Below are 17,819 nucleotides of genomic sequence, written 5' to 3'. Positions count from 1 at the left end.
AAGACAGATGATTGAGCCATCAGAACGCTATGGCAGCTGTTGCGTGAAAGTAAATGGAAGTAGAACCGTAGAGGAGGATGGATTACAAAGTGTCATGTAATTGGGCAACATGACTTGCGAAAGAATCCTCGAGAATCCATATCATACTCGATCTATGTGTTCTTCCATCCATGGTAATCGCATCGAGTTCAATATATCGAGAACTTCTACGCTAGAAGTGGTGCTACCTTGCCATCACCTCCAACAAACTTTCCATAAAAACCCTCCAATTTACAGGAAATAAACCTATCCTCCGAGGGGTGTTCACTTCACGAAAACCAGCTCCATTCTACCAGCTTCACACTTTCCTAGCTTCACTCCACCAACTCCAGACTCCACACTTTCCCAGCTTCACTCCACCAACTCCAGAAAAATATGAAGCTGTTGTACGTGTTTGACAGATTGTAGTGCTATAGCTCCATAAATAAGAGGATTTGATGGGAATATTCTATTTTACCCATGGTGGATGGCTGGTTGTGTTTTAAGCATTATGGAGAGTTGCTATTTTGTTTTTTGCCGCTGCTACCGTACTGTTGCTACAGTACTGCGTGGAAAAAAATAAAAACTAGCTCTAAAGATCAAATTGTGGTAGACTTTGTTTCCAAATACATTACCTTTAGCCTGAATCCAATTTACATGGCTTGTATTGGAAATGTGTCGAGCGTTAAAGCAAGAGGTCCACGGATGGGGAAAAATCAAGATACAGGGAGCGGCAAGTTAAAATCCTGATTAAAAAATGGAACAGCTGAATCAGGAACTCAAATGGATGTTCCAAAGCCGACGCATCGAGCGTGTGGTGCCTCCAAATCGTGCCCTGCACAGCATAGATGTCGGCATGGCGAGACCACAGCACAACGAACTCGCATGCCGCGTTTCAACATCCTTGCATGCGCCGTCGATCTTTCCCCAACTGGGATGAAAGCCGAGGCCGGAGTTGCATCTCCCAACCGTCACGAGGATCGGATTAGTGTCGGGGAACTCAGTGGAGCTCACTGCCGGGATCCATTGCGCCACCTTCAGGACCCGCGCACTGCCTGGATCCATCGAGGAGCGACCTGCCGCTCATCGTCTCCCAGTGTGGCCTAGAGCGGGGATGACGGAGACGAGCGGCTGTGGCGGTGACGTGGCGAGCAGGGCACCTAGTGGCGGCATCGGGGTGAGCGGCCTGAGCGACGGCCACGACCTCCATGGGACGCTCCGACATTTTTTTTCTTTTGTCCAAATAACGTCTGAAATTGGGTTTTTTTTAACATCCCTTGAGGTACTCCACCAAAACATGGATCTTACCCCTAGCTCCACTTTTTTTTCTGGAGCTGGAGTTGGTGGAGCTAGACGTGTTTGGCTGTGAGTGTTTTTAGAGTTGGTATAGTGGAACTAATTTTCCTATAGTGGAGTGCTGCCAAGCACCCCCTCACTCAGCCCTTCTTACTAGAGTAAACCATACATCTAGTTACTTCCATCAAGCAAATTGCAAACTATTGAGCCAAAGAAAGCAAAATTCCAACTTGGTGCCTATATCTTTTTTTCTAAAATAATACTTGCAAAAATCCCATACCTATTCCTCTTTATTTTCTGCCCCACTGAGTACCCTCGCCGCCGCTACCTTCTCTCCATGGAACTGAAAAACCAAGTTACTATTCAGACTGAGCACTTCTAGTAATCACTGTTCAGCCAGTTATTATTCAGCCAAGTTTCTATTCAGCCATGGGAAAAATAACTAGCTCAGCATGTAACTGAACTGGATGTTAGACATGCAATAGATAGGAATGGATGCAAACACAGCCAAGTTACTATTTAGCTAAGGTTGTTGTCATCTAAAGCTTGTTGGAGGCGATTGACAGTTCGTTTATAGCAAGAACAAAAAGGATGGAGAGAGTGGGCAGCCTGTTGAAGCCCTCTGCTAGAGTTGAAGCAACCAAAAGACTGACCGTGGATGACAACAGAGAAAGTTGGTGAAGAGATGCATGAATGAACACAATCAATGAAATGACCTGGAAACCCTTGGTGTAATGCAGTTCCCATCAATGAACTCGTCAATGAAATGGTGATAGGAACTAAATCAAAGAACTCTGTTATTTTCCTATAAATTATCTCACCACTGTGTTGGTGTAGAGAAGTAGACGGGAAACACCACGCACCCAAATGAGGAGGGGTGACCTCTCTCTATATGACCAATATGGTTTGAAGTACAAGAAATACATCAAGTGTACAAGGAAAGGATAAATACATCCTAATATATACATATACTTTCTAATACCCGCCTGCAGTTGAAGCGGGAAGATCACGAACGCACAGATTGGACCTAAACTCAGTAAACAAAGGAGTTGGCAGGCTCTTCGTCATGATGTCCGCAAACTGGTGAGAGGACGGCACATGGAGAAGACGGACCTCACCCAAGGCCACCTTCTCACGGACGAAGTGGATATCAATCTTGATGTGCTTCATGCGTTGATGATGCACCAGGTTGGCTGTCATGTAGATAGCACTCATGTTGTCAGAGTAGACAATAGTGGCCGAAGCAAGAGGGACATGAAGCTGCTAAATAAGTTGACGCGGCCAGCAACACTCTGCCACAGCATGAGCCTCAACACTGGAACGAGACACCGTGGTCTAACGCTTGGAGGACCAAGACACTAGATTGTCACCGAATGTGGAGCGTCTAGAGTCCGGGCAGCCAGCCCAGTCGGCATCAGAGTAGGCAATCAGAGACTGAACAGGACCGGTGCCGATGTGAAGTCCGGAGGAGAGCGTGCCCTTCACATAGCGCAGGATGAGCTTGATCAGGGCCATGTGGGGCTCATGCGGGTCATGCATGAAGAGGCACACCTACTGAACCACATACACCAGGTCACATCGAATCAGAGTAAGGTACTGAAGCGTCCCAGCAAGACTCCGATACTCAAAGCCATCCTAGCAAGACTCCAATACTCAGAGTCGTCCTGGAGCTTAGTGCTGTTGTGTGCCAAAAGCTTGGCATGTGTGTCAACGGGAGTCGCTGTAGAGTGACAGTCAGCCATGCCAGCACGCTGAAGAAGATTCAGGGTGTACTATCACTGAGACAGGAACATGCCTTGGGAGGAACGAGTGATGGAGATGCTGAGGAAGTGGTGTAGGTCGCCAAGATCCGTCATGGCAAACTCGGAGTGAAGACGCCCCATGATGTGACGAAGAAGAGTCGAGGTCGAAGCGGTGAGGACGATGTCGTCGACGTAGAGTAGAAAGTAGGCGATGTTCGGCCCCTCTTTGTATAGAAAGAGGGAGGTGTCGGAGGTGGAGACAACGAAGCCGAGTTGTCCAAGGAAGGAGGTGAACCGCTGGTACCACGCCCTCAGGGCCTGCTTTAGTCCATACAAGGAGTTCTGCAAAAGACATACGTGATCGGGGATGGCAGGGTCGACGAAGCCGGGAGGCTGCTGGTAGTAGACAGTCTCCACGAGGTGTCCGTGAAGAAACGAATTCTTCACGTCCAGCTGGTGGATCGGCCAGGCGTGAGAAGTGGCGATGCTGAGGACAGTCTGTATCGTCGTCGGTTTGACAACTGGACGGAAGGCCTCATCGTAGTCGATGTCGTGGCGCTACGAGAAGCCGCGAACCACCCAGCGTGTCTTGTGCCGAGCGAGGGACCCATCAGCATGGAACTTGTGCCGAAAGATCCACTTGCCCGACACGACATTGGCACCGGGAGGCCGCGGGACGAGGCGCCAGGTGTCGTTCTCGAGGAGGGCCTAAAACTCGTCGACCATGGCAGCACACCAGTTGGCATCAGCCAGAGCACTACGATAGTTTGCCGGAATTGGAGAGGGTGGAGAAGAAGTCGAGGCTATCATGCCCTAGTAGTGGACCCGCTGGATTGCCCCAGTCACAGACCGAGTGACAGGGCGCGGAGGGTCGGGTGGCAACGATGGCCGACCGGTTGGAGCGCTCGTTGGTGCGGTCGGAGCGCTCCCCGGTGCGATGGGGGCGCTTGCCTGACCTGTCGGAGCGCGCGCCGGTCCGATCGGGGCACTCGTCGGGGTGGTCAGGGCACTATCCTGACCGGTCGGAGCGCGTGCCAGTGCCATTGGGGCACTCGCCTGCGCGGTCGGGGTGCTCGCCGGGATGGTCGGGATGCTCGCTAGTGCAGTCGAGGCGCTCGCCCGACCGGTCGGAGCGCGCGCCGGTGCGGTCGGGGCCGCACCCGCGCGTGGCGCCGTCGCGGTCGGAGCAGTTGGGAGGGCTGTGGTCGCGGTCGGGGCCGCAACCCACGCGTGGCGCGGTCGTAGTCAGAGCAGTCGGGAGCACGGTGGAGAGAGTGGACCCGCTCGCAGATGGAGCGGGGTACACGGTCCGCCCATGTAATAGGATGTGGGGTCGTCGTCAGTGAGTTCCTACAAAACAACTGGTGAGGGCCGCAGCTGCTAAACGTCTGACGATGGAGCGACCGAGGTGGAACTAGGAACATCGGAGGGGCTCGACAAAAGGAAGTCGAGCTACGACGGGTGAGCAGGGTGGGAGGAGAAGGGAAAGACGGATTCGTCGAAGACAACATGACGAGAGATGATGACTCAACGGGTGGACAAGTCAAGATAGCAGTACCATGTAGAGAAGTAGACAGGAAACACCACGCACCCAAATAAGGGGGTGACCTCTATATATATGGCCAATATGGCTTGGAGCACAAAAAATACATCAAATGTACAAGAAAAGAATAAATACATCCTAATATACACATATACTTCCTAATAGTTGGAATCCCTTTTTTAACCTATCGGTGCTTGCATTATGAGAGAGCATAAACATAAAAATATTCCCAGCTGCTCCTCAACTCTAACACCATGGGTGTCACGTAATAAGTTCTCCACTGTAAGATAATTTGCTATAACTTCAAATATCTCAAGCTCCATCTTGAACTCCACTTTGCACCAATTCTCGTGACCTTTCAAGATTTGTATAACCTTTTCAGCACCCGACAGAGTTGAGGTGTGCTCCGACCTTCACCATTCGCTCTTTTCCAAGAATCAGGATGCCCACTAGATAAATCTAATCGATCGAAGCATGAGCACTACCCAATCTGTCAAATTAGCATAATAAGCACCAGAGATTTCATAACAAGAGTAGAATTGGCAAAGCATATGACAAAAATCAGACATCGGTAGATCAAATGAACAAACTATGTCCCGTACCAAAACTGGAATACTAGCATTTTGGATCTGTAAATTAAGACTATGTCATCAGTGTATAAAAGATCATGTAATCCAAGTAGCAGATATTGGGACAAGCACAAGCATAACAGATCCAAGTAGCAGGAGCTCGATCTGGGGAGGACAAGGAGGAGAGAGGAAGGGCTCACCGAATCTTGGGACGAGGAAAGGCGGGGCAGTCAATGGAGCAGTGGTAACGAGCCGGTGACGAGGGGCGGCAGCGCCTAGATGGGGACGAGGATGAGGATGCGGAGAAGCGATGGCGCTTGGTCGGAGGGGGCGGCGTGGTGGAGCGGACGGGGAGGCGGCGTGGTGGAGTGGACAGGGACGGCGAGCGAGTCGCAGAGCAGTCGGGTGGCGAGTGGCGGATGGGGACGGGGTTGCGGCGTTCGGACCCGAGAGGTGGGGAGCACTGGTCCACGGAAAAACAGCGGATAGGGCATGACGGACCCGTGGTCGTGGACTGCCGAACGATACGAAAATTTGGCCCGAGGCCGAAACCCGCGTGGGGGCCTACGCGGGGAAAACAAGGGATCCCTGTGGGAATTTGGGTTCCCAAAGAGCCCTCAGCGCGCGGCTGTGTTTGACTATGGGCCTCCCGGCCCGTGCACCTGGGCGGCCCATCTAGAACTCAGAACAGTTAGTTGTGTTTGTAAACAGGGGGTAGTTTCGCCAAAAAAAGGCCCCCAAATTGTTGCGAAATCTCAATACGCTCCGGGGGCTGGCGTTGTTTATTTCAAGTCCCGTCTGCATATCGCGACTGCAAGCTGCACGATCCGATCCGGCCTTGTGCACACCGGTGGCAGTGGCACATCCCTATGCCTGTCCTCGGTATTAACATCTGATCCCCTGAGTTGTTGGACAGCTTCTTGTACATACTACCCTATCAGGGCTGACATTTCGAAGAACTTTCTATGTCCATCTCATATCCTCGCGCTTATCGTAAAAATCGATCACCCTTTACCTCTTGTGGTAGTACCCTTTCCAGCGTACTCCCCCCGTCCTGAAGTACAAGCTGTGATCCAGACATGTGTTCTTCGCCGCACTCATCTCCTTTTTCCTTGATCTCTCCTCCGACTTCCTTCTTCCCGGCCTGTTTTATTCCCACGCTGCCTCGATCTGACCAAAACTGATTCACTTCACTTTTCCATGTGTCTGAAATATCGATCGGACTATACCTTTCTCCTGCGCTGTTCATGCCTTGCTCGTGAGGAAGGGATCCTCGGAATCAGGAACTAGAGGCTGGAGTGCGCGTTCATCCTGGTATCGCATGCTGGCCAATCTCACAAGCCATGCATCGCGCGGCCATTTTCACAGAGCTTAAATCTCCACCTCGTCAATGTCCGTCCAGCAGCATGCGTGCTCCCGTGTGTCTAGACGCGTAACACCGCTTGCCGTTTAGCAGCCAGCTCGTCGTGCGTGCCGACGTCGTACGCGCTTGTTGCGTTCCTCTGCGACAGCAAGCAGGGCATGAAGGGCGCGCTCGACGATTTCAAAGTGATGCTCACGAGGAACGAACCACTCACCGGCCTCGCCAGGGCGGTCGCGTTCCTTGTGATCTTCGCGCTCGGCGTCGTCGCCGGCCTCTGGGCGGCCGCCGGGGCCCGCCAGTCCTCCGGCGGCATCGTTCGCCCGAGCATCACGCGGTTCCCGAGCGCCGCCGTGTACCAGCCGAGCGCCGGCGACGGCGTCTGCTGCCGGCCCGACCCGGACGCCGGCTTCTCGGAGTTCGTGGCCCCGACGCGGCTCATGCACGACATGACGGACGAGGAGCTGTTCTGGCGCGCCACGTTGGTGCCGGCCGCCGCAAGTTACCCGTTCCAGCGGGTGCCCAAGTGGCCTTCATGTTCCTCGCCGGCCACGGCGTCCTGCCGCTGGCGCCGCTCTGGGAGCGCTTCTTCCGCGGCCATGAGGAGCGCTTCTCCATCTACGTCCACGCGCCGCCTGGCGTGGCGATCAACGTCTCCGAGGACTCGCCGTTCCACGGCAGGCAGATCCCCAGCCAGGTCGGTGTCGCACGACGCCTGCACACGAGTCCCTTGGTTTAACTCGCGATCGCTCAATCGTTTGATGTCTCGCTGATGATGGTTTTAATCATTCAGGAAACCTCGTGGGGGTCCGTGTCGCTTATGGACGCCGAGAAGCGGCTGCTGGCGAACGCGCTGCTCGACTTCTCGAACGAGCGGTTCGTGCTCCTGTCCGAGAGCTGCATCCCGGTGCACAACTTCACGACGGTGTACGAGTACCTCGTCGGGTCGGAGCAGAGCTTCGTGGAGGTCTATTACCGGGACACCAAGCAGTGCCGCAACCGGTACAGCCGGCGCATGGCGCCTGACATCACGCTCCGGCAGTGGCGGAAGGGCTCCCAGTGGTTCGAGCTCGCCCGCGGCGTCGCCACCAGCATCCTGACGGACACGAGGTACTACACGCTGTTCCGGCGGCACTGCCGGCCGTCGTGCTACCCCGACGAGCACTACGTGCAGACGTACGTGGCCATGCGCCACGGCGACCGCAACTCGAACCGCACCGTCACGCACGTGGACTGGTCGACCGGGGGCGCCCACCCGGTGGCGTACGGCGCCAGGGACGCCACGCCGGAGCTGGTCCGGAGCATCAGGACGAGCCGGGAGCCCTGCACGCGCAACTCGCGCCCCACGACGACCTGCTACCTGTTCGCCAGGAAGTTCGCGCCCGACGCGCTGGGGCCGCTGCTCAACATGTCGGCCGCGGTCATGCACTACTGAAATTTTTTTCGCCAGGAGCTCGCCGCAACTTCGTGCTTCGGGGCACACGTTAGTCAGGCAGCGGCTGTAATTTTCTGTGACACCGTTTGACGAATGACTCTTACAAGTAAACACTCATGGTCATGGCTCATTTTGCCGGCATCTTGTTGCCGAGATTGCAACAGTGAGATGCGCCTGATCGACGACCCCAGGTACTCCTATGTCGGAATCGAGTTGTCCCACGGCGTTGGTGCTGCTGGCGGCAGCAGCAACCACTTGCACTGCGCCGAGCTGCCGCCTTGCCTACCAGTACCAAATGCCAATTGGCACTGAACCACCACGCCCTAGTGGCCGCAAAGGGTTCTCGATTTGGTTGTGCTTTCTCATCAGCAAGGAACAGCGGGGGCCCAACGAACGCCCCCGCGGCAGGCACCAACCCATTCTTCCATCCAGCTCCTCCGCTTTGCGATCCAACAACTAGGATCATTGCATTCAATCTCCGCACTTTCACTCGAGTACGAGCGGTTCCTGGTGTTGTCGTGGTCCAGTTCGTCGATTTCTTCTCGACATCCGGCACCGGCAGGCCCTCGCTGGCCCAACAACTGGCCCATCAGCGCATCAGTGCAAACTCTCGCCCGGTTAATATAACCACCCTCCAAGCATCAGAGGCAACCTGTGATTAGCACAAAAGCCTGGGCAAAAGCGTAAAGCGGAGCTGCAATTCCTCAGGCAAGGAAAGGATTAGCCAAAGGTGTCACAGGCAGGTGATGCTGCAACCGGCAGTTCGGCAAGTCCCAAAAGGCCACCAGGGGCAGCTAGGCTGGGAGGATTAGCAGGTGAAGGTGGCATTTGGTATGGCAGTACTCCAATGCACTGTGAGGTGGTTAATGGAATGAATTAATGAAGTCGAAGTAACCAGACAGACTGCTGGTCAGGACAAAAAAAAAACTAAAAATAGAAGGGAGCGAGATCTCAATCTCATCAGGAATTCAGAACAAAGACATCCAGCTCATGCCACGAGCATGTGGGGTATCCACGGAACGGAAGGCTTGGCTCACGTTTCATATCATATAGAAAACCTGTATGTACAACGTCGTCTCCCTCTCCCCCTCCCTTCCTCTCTTTTATGTACTCACGCGCTATGATATGATGAGTATTAACATACGGCCAAGAAAACTTGATACGGTCGTCGCACTTGCGCCGGCACCACCACAAGCTCGGTCGACCGGTCCGATATTCCGATCCCGATCAGCAGGACCCTTTCAGGATCTCGGCGAGCCCGGTGCGCTGCTCGTCGGTGAGCTCCTTGGGGAAGACGATCTCGAACTTCACCCTGAGGTCGCCCCGCGCGCCCTTCTGCTCCGGGATCGGCATGCCTTCGCCGCCGATCACCTTCTCGTACCCGGGGCAGATGACCTCGTCCTGGAACGCGAGGCTCACCTTCTTGCCGCTGAGCAGCCGGAACGAGAAGGACCAGCCGGTGAGCGCGCTCACCAGCGGCACCTCCGCCTTGAGCACCAGGTCGTTGCCCACGCGCTTGAACGTCGGGTGCTTCTTCTCGGAGACGGTGAAGATGGCGTCGGCGGGCAGGCACCCGGGCCGCTCGTCACCCATGCCTTCGAACACGACCTGCTTCCCTTTCTTCCACCCCGGTTTCACCATCACCGTCTGGCTCACCTCCTTCTTAACAATTGACCTGCCCAAAGCACGAGCCCCATTAGTCGTCTATAAGCTCTAGCAATTCGAATACTGGAGTCCAAGAGTCAGTACAAGGAGGAACGAGGAAAGAGGCTCAGGAGTCATTGTCACTGAAAGAGAAAACCCTCCTAGGCCACCATCCACCCTCACATGTAAAAGAATTATGAATACTGACTATCGCTCAAAAAGGACCACTTCTTTGCTCGATAATAGATCCAAAATTGGGTATTAAAAGGCTCCAACAAACATGCACACACATATGTGGCAAAGAGAGCACCGTGGAGGGATTATCTTCTCAAGATAGGATCCCTAGCTGTACTAACCGCGTTCGGAAACATTGTTATCGTGGGCTTGTGTTAGGTAGGATAATCTTGCAAGAATAGCATAGATACCCGCAAGGCAAGGGGAAAGGGGTCAGGTCACAGTGACCCAAAGGCCACCCGTGTAAAGGTTTCATGCCTACTCCGTTCCAAAGCTAGCTAGATATTCCACTGGCAAATGCATGATGTAAAAGCAGTCACCCCCCACACTGTAAAAAAACAAGTGCTCGCGCCATATTCAGGAAAAGCAGAAAGTGATTGTGCTGGCGTACTGTTTATCGAGCGTTACCCAACAGTGCATTGCAGCGACTTGGGATTGGGGGGCACAATACAAAGTGGAATGTCTGTCGCCATCAGGCCGAGCTCTGAATTCTTGCCTAACCTCAAGTTTCTAAGCATCGATTCATTGCTAATTCTGAATTCATAGCTCTGCTTTGATTAAATTTTCCTCTTTGTTCTTTTGAAGAAGAAGAAAAAAGAATCTACTGACAGGTGATTGCTCGCCGGATTTCTAGTCAGTTTTCAATCAATCCGGTTCATGGATTAGGTGTAGCCGCGTCAAAAGGGAGATGAAAACAGAGGAAAGCAAGTACCCGTTCTTGGTGACGATGTCGCGGGTGAACTTGACCTCTTTCTTGCAGCCGCGGCAGAGCTCCTCGAGGGTGCATTCGAGCTTGCGCTCCAGCGGCGGCGCCTTGCGCATGATGGAGCTGGAGAACTCCGCGAAGGCGCGCCGCCCGCCGGAGTTGCCGGAGCTGTACACCTTCTTGAACTCCCTCGCCGGCGTGCCAGGCGCGCTCCTCGTGCAGAAGTCGTCGCTGCGCGTCCTATCCATGCGCGGCGCGACGCCGGCGCCGAGGCCGCCGCCGCCGAACGCCCCGCCCGCCCTCTCGCCCGCCCGGCCGTCGTTGCACAGCCCGAACACCGCCCTGTTCTCCTGCTGGTCCAGGAGCGCCTGCGCGAGAAGAAAACATCACGACACGGCACGGCACGCGCGCAATGCAGAAAAGCGCAATTCGCAGCAAGGAGCGCGCGGCACGGCAGGAAACGCCATCGGCGCTCACCTCGTAGGCCTCGCTGATGGCCTTGAAGCGCGCCTCGGCCTCGGGCTTGGACGACGGCGGGTGCTTGTCGGGGTGCCATTTCTTGACGAGGTTCTTGTACGCGGCGCGGATTTCCTGCGGCGAGGTGTCCTTGGGGATGTTGAGGATCTTGTGGTACAGCTCGGGCGGGTTCCCCATCGGAGGTGACGGGAAGGAAGATGATGTTGCTCCTGCGGGCGGGGGACGGGCCAGGCGCAGGGGAAAGCGCAGAGAGAGCCGAGCTGGGAGGGGAGAGAAACGAGGACTGGTGTGGTGGGTGGTTAAGTGGCGAGCAGAAATAGAGTGAGCGAGGGAGAGGAGTGGCTTTTATGTAGGGTCGTCTATTCGAACCGGTTTTATAGAGAGAGAAGACATGGGAGAGAGGGGGTTTTCTGCAATTGTGAATGGCAGTCATTGTGAGATGGAGGGTATTGATAGTCGTACAAGTGGTGCCATGGAGGTCATGAGGGTGAATTGTTGGCAATGGACATGGACAAAGATTGGAAGGGGGAGGGAAGAGGCCGAACAATGTAATCGTGCCGTCGTGCGGAATTTGTAGCTCAAAACATCGTAATGTTAACTTTTGAAACGAATCTGGCAGGAGAGTTGTCGATTGTATTAAAAACAAATCTAGACTAGACATTCTTTACGAAAATGTGTCTCTTTGTGTGGAGCAGGCTGCGGGGCCCAAGAAGCGTCGGTAGCTCAAAAGCCCATTGTCCTTCTAGTGTCATCGATGGTCTACGAAGCTATCCTCGCGCTATGCATGCCACTCTATTCGTGAGGCCCAACTTCCGCTAAAGTCCCGCTAGTTAAACAATGCAAGTTTGGAATTTGTAGGCTAGCAATAGCATTCTCGACCCAAGCCCGTTACCATACGACAACATCCGCTCCACCTGCAATAGCATTCTCGACCCAAGCCCGTTACCATACGACAATATCCGCTCCACCTTAATGTGAGTTCAATATTTGTAAAAGGGCATAGTTCGTACTGCCGAGTTTAACAGAATTCACCGACTTCCGCCAAAGTCCCGCTAGTTAAACAATGCAAGTTTGGAATTTGCGGGCTAGCAATAGCATTCTCGACCCAAGCTCGTTACCATAAGACAACATCCGCTCCACCTTAATGTGAGTTCAATATTTGTAAAAGGTCATAGTTCGTACTGCCGAGTTTAACAAAATTCACTCGCTCAGCATTGTCACTACTTCTCGCCGCTCATCCTTCACCAAAATGCACCCGACGATGCCTCACCTTGCATCCCCATTCATCATCCAATGCCTTTATCGTTGGTTACACGGTCCGTTGAAGCTAAGAGGGCACATGCTCTCACTTAAATCCTACACGTAGTGGAAGTCTGCAAATCTTCACCATATACACTTATTTTTTATGATCAAGTAGAGTGTGCCCTCACTCAAAATTCATTCTAAGTTCACCCCTGTTACACCTACCTCACAAGTCACAAGACATCTTCCCTTGTATGAACCTAGAAGGTAATTCCTATCGTTGGTTTTGTTAAACTTCAATGACTAAGTCGTTATTATAAGCGAAAATAATATTGAAAATATGAGGAGAAAGGTTTCTACTATTCATGTTGATATTAGTGAACATGGGAGAAGATATTTTGATGATCATGTTGCTGTGCAAGTTTGCAAATTAATACCATAGCAAGTTCTGAATTTTTTTTTTGTCTACGGTGAAGTAAGCGTGAAAAACAATCTAGTGTGACCATAAGTCACACGTCACGTGAATCGTAAGCTACCAAGTGATGTCAAGTAGTCAAACACCCCCAGGCATTATCTTTTGAACAAGAAACTGTTGCTTTACTACGGCTATGGCCATGGATAGATATAGACAGATATTGTTTCAATATCTTGCAGATATTGCGTTACAATATATCAGTCCATTTATTGTGCCTAAGTTCCTAAGGAGATATAGGTATAATTTAATTTCTTGTGGCTGTTGTGTTATGCTGTATCATTTGTCTTTAATATCATTGTCTTAAAAAATAAAAAAATACCCTCGCGATTTCAAAATGTAAGATACTTAATTCTTGGCTTAAGTTAGATTTCTTTAACTTGGCTAAATTTATAAAAATATACATTTGCTGCTTTATTGTGGCTATATCCATGGATAGATATAGATACAGTTTGAATATCTTGCAGATATTGTGTCACACTATATCTGTATATTTATTCTGCTTGTGCTCCCTCTTCAGTATCTTTGTTTTAAAAATAAAAAAACTCCATTCCAAAAAGTAATACTGTGGTTTAATTTTGTTACGAGGCAAACTTCTCTATTTGGACCAAATTCATAAGATAACATTAACCTTTGTTGCTTTTTTTTTGAACTTAAACCTTTGTTGCTTTTTATTGTGGCTGTGTCCATGGATAGGTATAGATATAGTTCCAATATTTTGCATGTATATATGTCTCTTTCTGTATGTGTCGGTGTTTAGACCTGGCAATCTACCCAGGGGGTGTCCGAGGTAATGTTTTAGTTGGTGGGGCTTGTCGAGATCAAGAACTTGAAGGTAAATGCAGACACACGATTTAGATAGGTTCGGGCTGCTAGATTGCGTAATACCCTACGTCATGTGCGTTAGTTGGATTGAATTGTCGTGGAGGGGGTCCCTGCCTCGCCTTATATAGTCTGGGCAGGGTTACAGGTCGGTTGGTTACAAGAATACTAGTCGGATACGATTAGAGGAGTTCTACTCTATTACAACAAGTACTTTCCTAATCCTCGACTAATTCCCATCTTTTCATGTAGACTACACCGTCCTGCGTCATGGTCTCCATGTCAGATGCGTCTCGATGTCCAGCCCCACGTTTAGAACTGTCCAAACCTTCTGGTGGACATATAGATGTATGTACGGCAGTATGTTCCTGAATATGAGATATAATTTCAATTTCCTGTAGCTATCTATTATCTTAATACAAGAGTGTTAAAAGAAGCCATCACGTTTGACGAGAGGGTTTAGAAATTACCACGTTAATCGAAAAAAGAGAAAAATATGCACCGTTAGATTTCATGAAGATCCAAAGGTCTATATTAAACCACCCATAGTCCATATCCAAAAAGATTAACAAATAGATAAATTGGGAACTTAAGAAAAAGAAAATAGACCTATATCATAACGCTAGAGACTTTTCACCACAGATGTAAATCCATGGAGGGTACACGTGCTATTTTAGTCAATCAATCATTTAGTTTTTCAGAGGGACGTAAACAATAAAAAATGATGTGTATTAGTATTAGGAAACAATTTGCTTTCCGGACAAAGAGGAAAACAACAAAAGAAAATAAAAAATCACCCTCTATGCAAATACTATTGGTTTCCGATATGTATTACTATTAGGAGCAATTTGATTTCCGGGGAAAAAATAAATGTTGCCTGTGTGCCTGTCTGTGAATTAGGTGTTGCCTGTGGGCGGGCTGCAAGGTGATGGTAACGAAAAAAGATCCATTCAAATTAAATATGGGTTCACAGAAAAAGTATGTGGCATGCTAATACGCTATAAAAAGTATAGCTTTGGGATAAGATTTATAAAAAGAAAATAAAACTGACATTTTAACCAGGGGCAGATTCAGGGGGCTAGGTATTTACAATAAAGCTAAAATCAATGAAGACAACATAAAACTATACTAAAATAATTATAATATTAATATCCAAAAAACTACGACCGTAGCAACTCACGTATACGCATGCACACGCAATCCTATGAATACACACATACATTCCTATCCATATGAGCACCTCTGAGAGACTGATTTGAAAGATACTCAAGATTGATGAAGTCACCACTAGCACCTTGCTATCGACATGCACGTCGCCTACCACTAAAAGAACCAGTTAAATCTTACAAAAATTCAGGAAAATGTGAGCACCCACGCGGGGTTGGGGACTCGAAATGAATACACACATGCAACCCTATCCTTATAAGGACCTTTGAGAGGCTAAGCCGACAGATCCTCAAGATTGACGAAGTCATCACTAGCACCTCGCTATCAACAGGCATGTCGCCTACCACTGAAATGATAGTACCGGTTACATCCTGAAAAATAGGAAAATACAAGCACCCACGCATAGTTGATGACTCAAACCCAAATGGATAAGTTCCACCATAAAGAAACTTATCAGCTGAGCTATGGAGATGCTATGGTACTAAGATTAGCCATCAACAAGTATTGAGATCCTCAAATCTATGAAGCGGTGTTGTTAGCGTTATCAACTTGGAGGAACCCCCTACATCAGAGAAGAACTTTGGAAGAGGAAGCCCCCATAAAAGATAATACCTAAGCATTAAAATAAGCTATCATGTTCATTCTCAAGGGCTAAAAATTCTCATGTTAATTAGAAAGATAGAGAAAACTATGCCATTTGATTTTCCATGGGCTTATGTTATAATGGTGGATCAGTTACATTAACACATAGAGTACTTAAGCTATACTTAAGCAATCCAGTCAGAAGTTTGATTAAAAAGAAGCAAAGGAAATCAATTGATATTGTTTATTAGGGTTGCATTAGACTAAGTTATTACAAAAGCAACAGCCATTATTACCTAAGAAACAAAAGATGAACGGATTGGTATTCCTAGAATTAGCGGGGTGCAATGAGAGAGATGATTTGAGGAGATCCACTGGGTCCTGAATTTCCATCCTGGCGGTAGTCTGATCAGTAGAGCAAATGCGAAAAATAGGAAGCAGCAGGTGAAGCACCTGCTGAAAGTCATAGATGCTTCATAGCTGCTGGTGAGATGAAAAGAATGGCCAAAGGAGATAGAAATAAAGTAAAATCTTTCAAAAAAGATAGAAACAAAGTTAAAAAATTGATTTCCCAAAGGAAAGGAGAGGACCGATGATAGAGATATCGTGGTGTGTCCTGATGCCATGTTTTCTATTCTTTTCCAATTAATGCCATAATTAATGAATTTTTAGAAAAGTATAAAAATAGTAAATGAATCAAGAAAATGTGAAATTAAGTAAAATTGAAGATCCAAAGTCGGGGTAAATATATAGTAGAATTATGTAAAATTAACAATTGGTTCTCATCTGGCTTCGAAATAAAACATAACCAAATAAAAGTCTACCTCAAATAGAAGGGATTGAGCTAGAAGAATATTTTAATTTACCCTACCCTAAGACGCAAGAGGAGCTAGCTAGCTAGCTGAGTAATATGCATATGTGAACATACGGTCGAAGGAAGCAAAAGGTGATTTTTTTATGAACTGGACGCACAAGTGATCCATGGGGTTGAGCATGAAAGCCAAGCCAATAGAATGCGGCCAGCAGTAGTTCGCCGGCGGCAAGAGTGGCAGTTTGGGCAAAACCACACCGCTTCGACCCAAAAATGATAGCATCATTGCATTATACGCGGCCTACGAGGATGGCTTCCGAAATAGGGAGATAGCAGAGTGCAAAGTGTCAACGAATATCAAGAAAAATTGTGACCAAGGTCTCAACAAGGAAGTGAAAAAAATAGCTCCAAAAAAACACAGTGGCAAAATTAAAGCAACCTAAAGGAAATGGCTGGCACATGCACCCAAATATTGTGAGAAAACAGGTATGAGCCCAATTGCCAAGAGGAGCTAGAAATTATCACGGTAATAGTGGAAAAAAGAGAGAAGAATATAGACCATTGAATTTTATGATGATCTAACTGTCTAGATTGATCTAAGTCTATGTCATGAACGATTAATAAATACATTAATATAGCTAAATAATGGTGATGTTCTAAGTTTGAGTATTCCTATTATAAAACAATTTCACTAGAAGGAGAAAAACTAATGGAAAACAGCATGGAAGGACAAAGAAAAGAAACACATATCTACGTGTTGCAAGGAGGCGGCCTTAATCAAGGAGCACACACAACTATTGGGAACCACGTAGCATCAGTCCCAAATCTCCATGTTGCAAGGAGGTAGCCTGTATGACTAGTTCAGCAGCCTAACTCTTCAAAGGAGAACAAAAGAAGATAGGGCTCTCTAGAGAGAATGATCTAATATTCAAGGCTACACGGCTACAGGGACATGTGTATAGTCACATAGGGTTTAATTTGCTAGCATGAGCAGAGTGGTGGCTACTGCAAAAAAAAAAAGTCACATTTATGGTCAAAGATAGAAGAGAACAACAATGGCATGGTGTGGCCACCATGGAACTATAATGCAACTTCTGAACTAAAGAAAGTGCGCATTTTAGAGGGTGTGACAAAAAAAATATGAAGAAATACGCTAGGGTGGCCATGGATAAGAACAACTTAAAACCACCACCATATAGGGAACAATTACATTCAAACGAAAAGGAGATAAAACGTAAGCATGGAATGGCCATGGCAAAACAGTGACATGATTTTGATCTAGAAGATGAAGAAAGAGTTTCATATGGGAGAGGACCAGATTACGAGAAGGTGGTGACCATGTAGAAAAGCATTGGGTTGGCCTTGAAGAAGCGCAGCCGGATAGCAGCACGTGGAGAAAAATTGCAATATTAGTCTATTAGAATATAGAAGAGAAGAGAAGCGGGGTCACTGGGTTATTGGACATTGAAACACAAAGAAAGAAATGAGGTTTGGCCATGATAAGAACGAGGATGCATCTCCTCTTTAAGGTTCGGCTTCAAACTTAACAAATTTTAATTATTATTTCTGGTATTATACATTGAACCACTTAACTACTTGACTGTACCTTCTTCTTGCCCTAAAAAATATATCTTCTAAAAGTCAGAGGATAAATCGTCACCATAACTAAAACCCTCGAACAAAGCTGGGCATCACCACT

General features: G+C 48.8%; 1 protein-coding gene and 1 pseudogene across 1 annotated transcript; one reads left to right on the top strand and one right to left on the bottom strand.

The window, feature by feature from the left end:
- Nucleotides 1-6,150: 6,150 nt before the first annotated feature.
- LOC101777739 lies at nucleotides 6,151-8,173 on the top strand (annotated as a pseudogene).
- A 757-nt stretch (nucleotides 8,174-8,930) lies between these two features.
- Nucleotides 8,931-11,383, bottom strand: LOC101777324 (dnaJ protein homolog 1). Its single transcript, XM_004970696.2, has 3 exons — nucleotides 11,025-11,383; nucleotides 10,554-10,915; nucleotides 8,931-9,638 (listed from the first exon to the last, which is right to left on the bottom strand). The coding sequence occupies exons 1-3, from the start codon at nucleotides 11,199-11,201 to the stop codon at nucleotides 9,191-9,193; spliced, it is 987 nt and encodes a 328-aa protein (XP_004970753.1). The 5' UTR covers nucleotides 11,202-11,383; the 3' UTR covers nucleotides 8,931-9,190.
- Between the last annotated feature and the right edge of the window lie 6,436 nt (nucleotides 11,384-17,819).

The sequence above is a fragment of the Setaria italica genome, chromosome V (genome assembly GCF_000263155.2).
Source record: "Setaria italica strain Yugu1 chromosome V, Setaria_italica_v2.0, whole genome shotgun sequence".
NCBI classification, from domain to species: domain Eukaryota; kingdom Viridiplantae; phylum Streptophyta; class Magnoliopsida; order Poales; family Poaceae; genus Setaria; species Setaria italica.
This window is presented reverse-complemented; position numbering and strand designations above follow the sequence as displayed.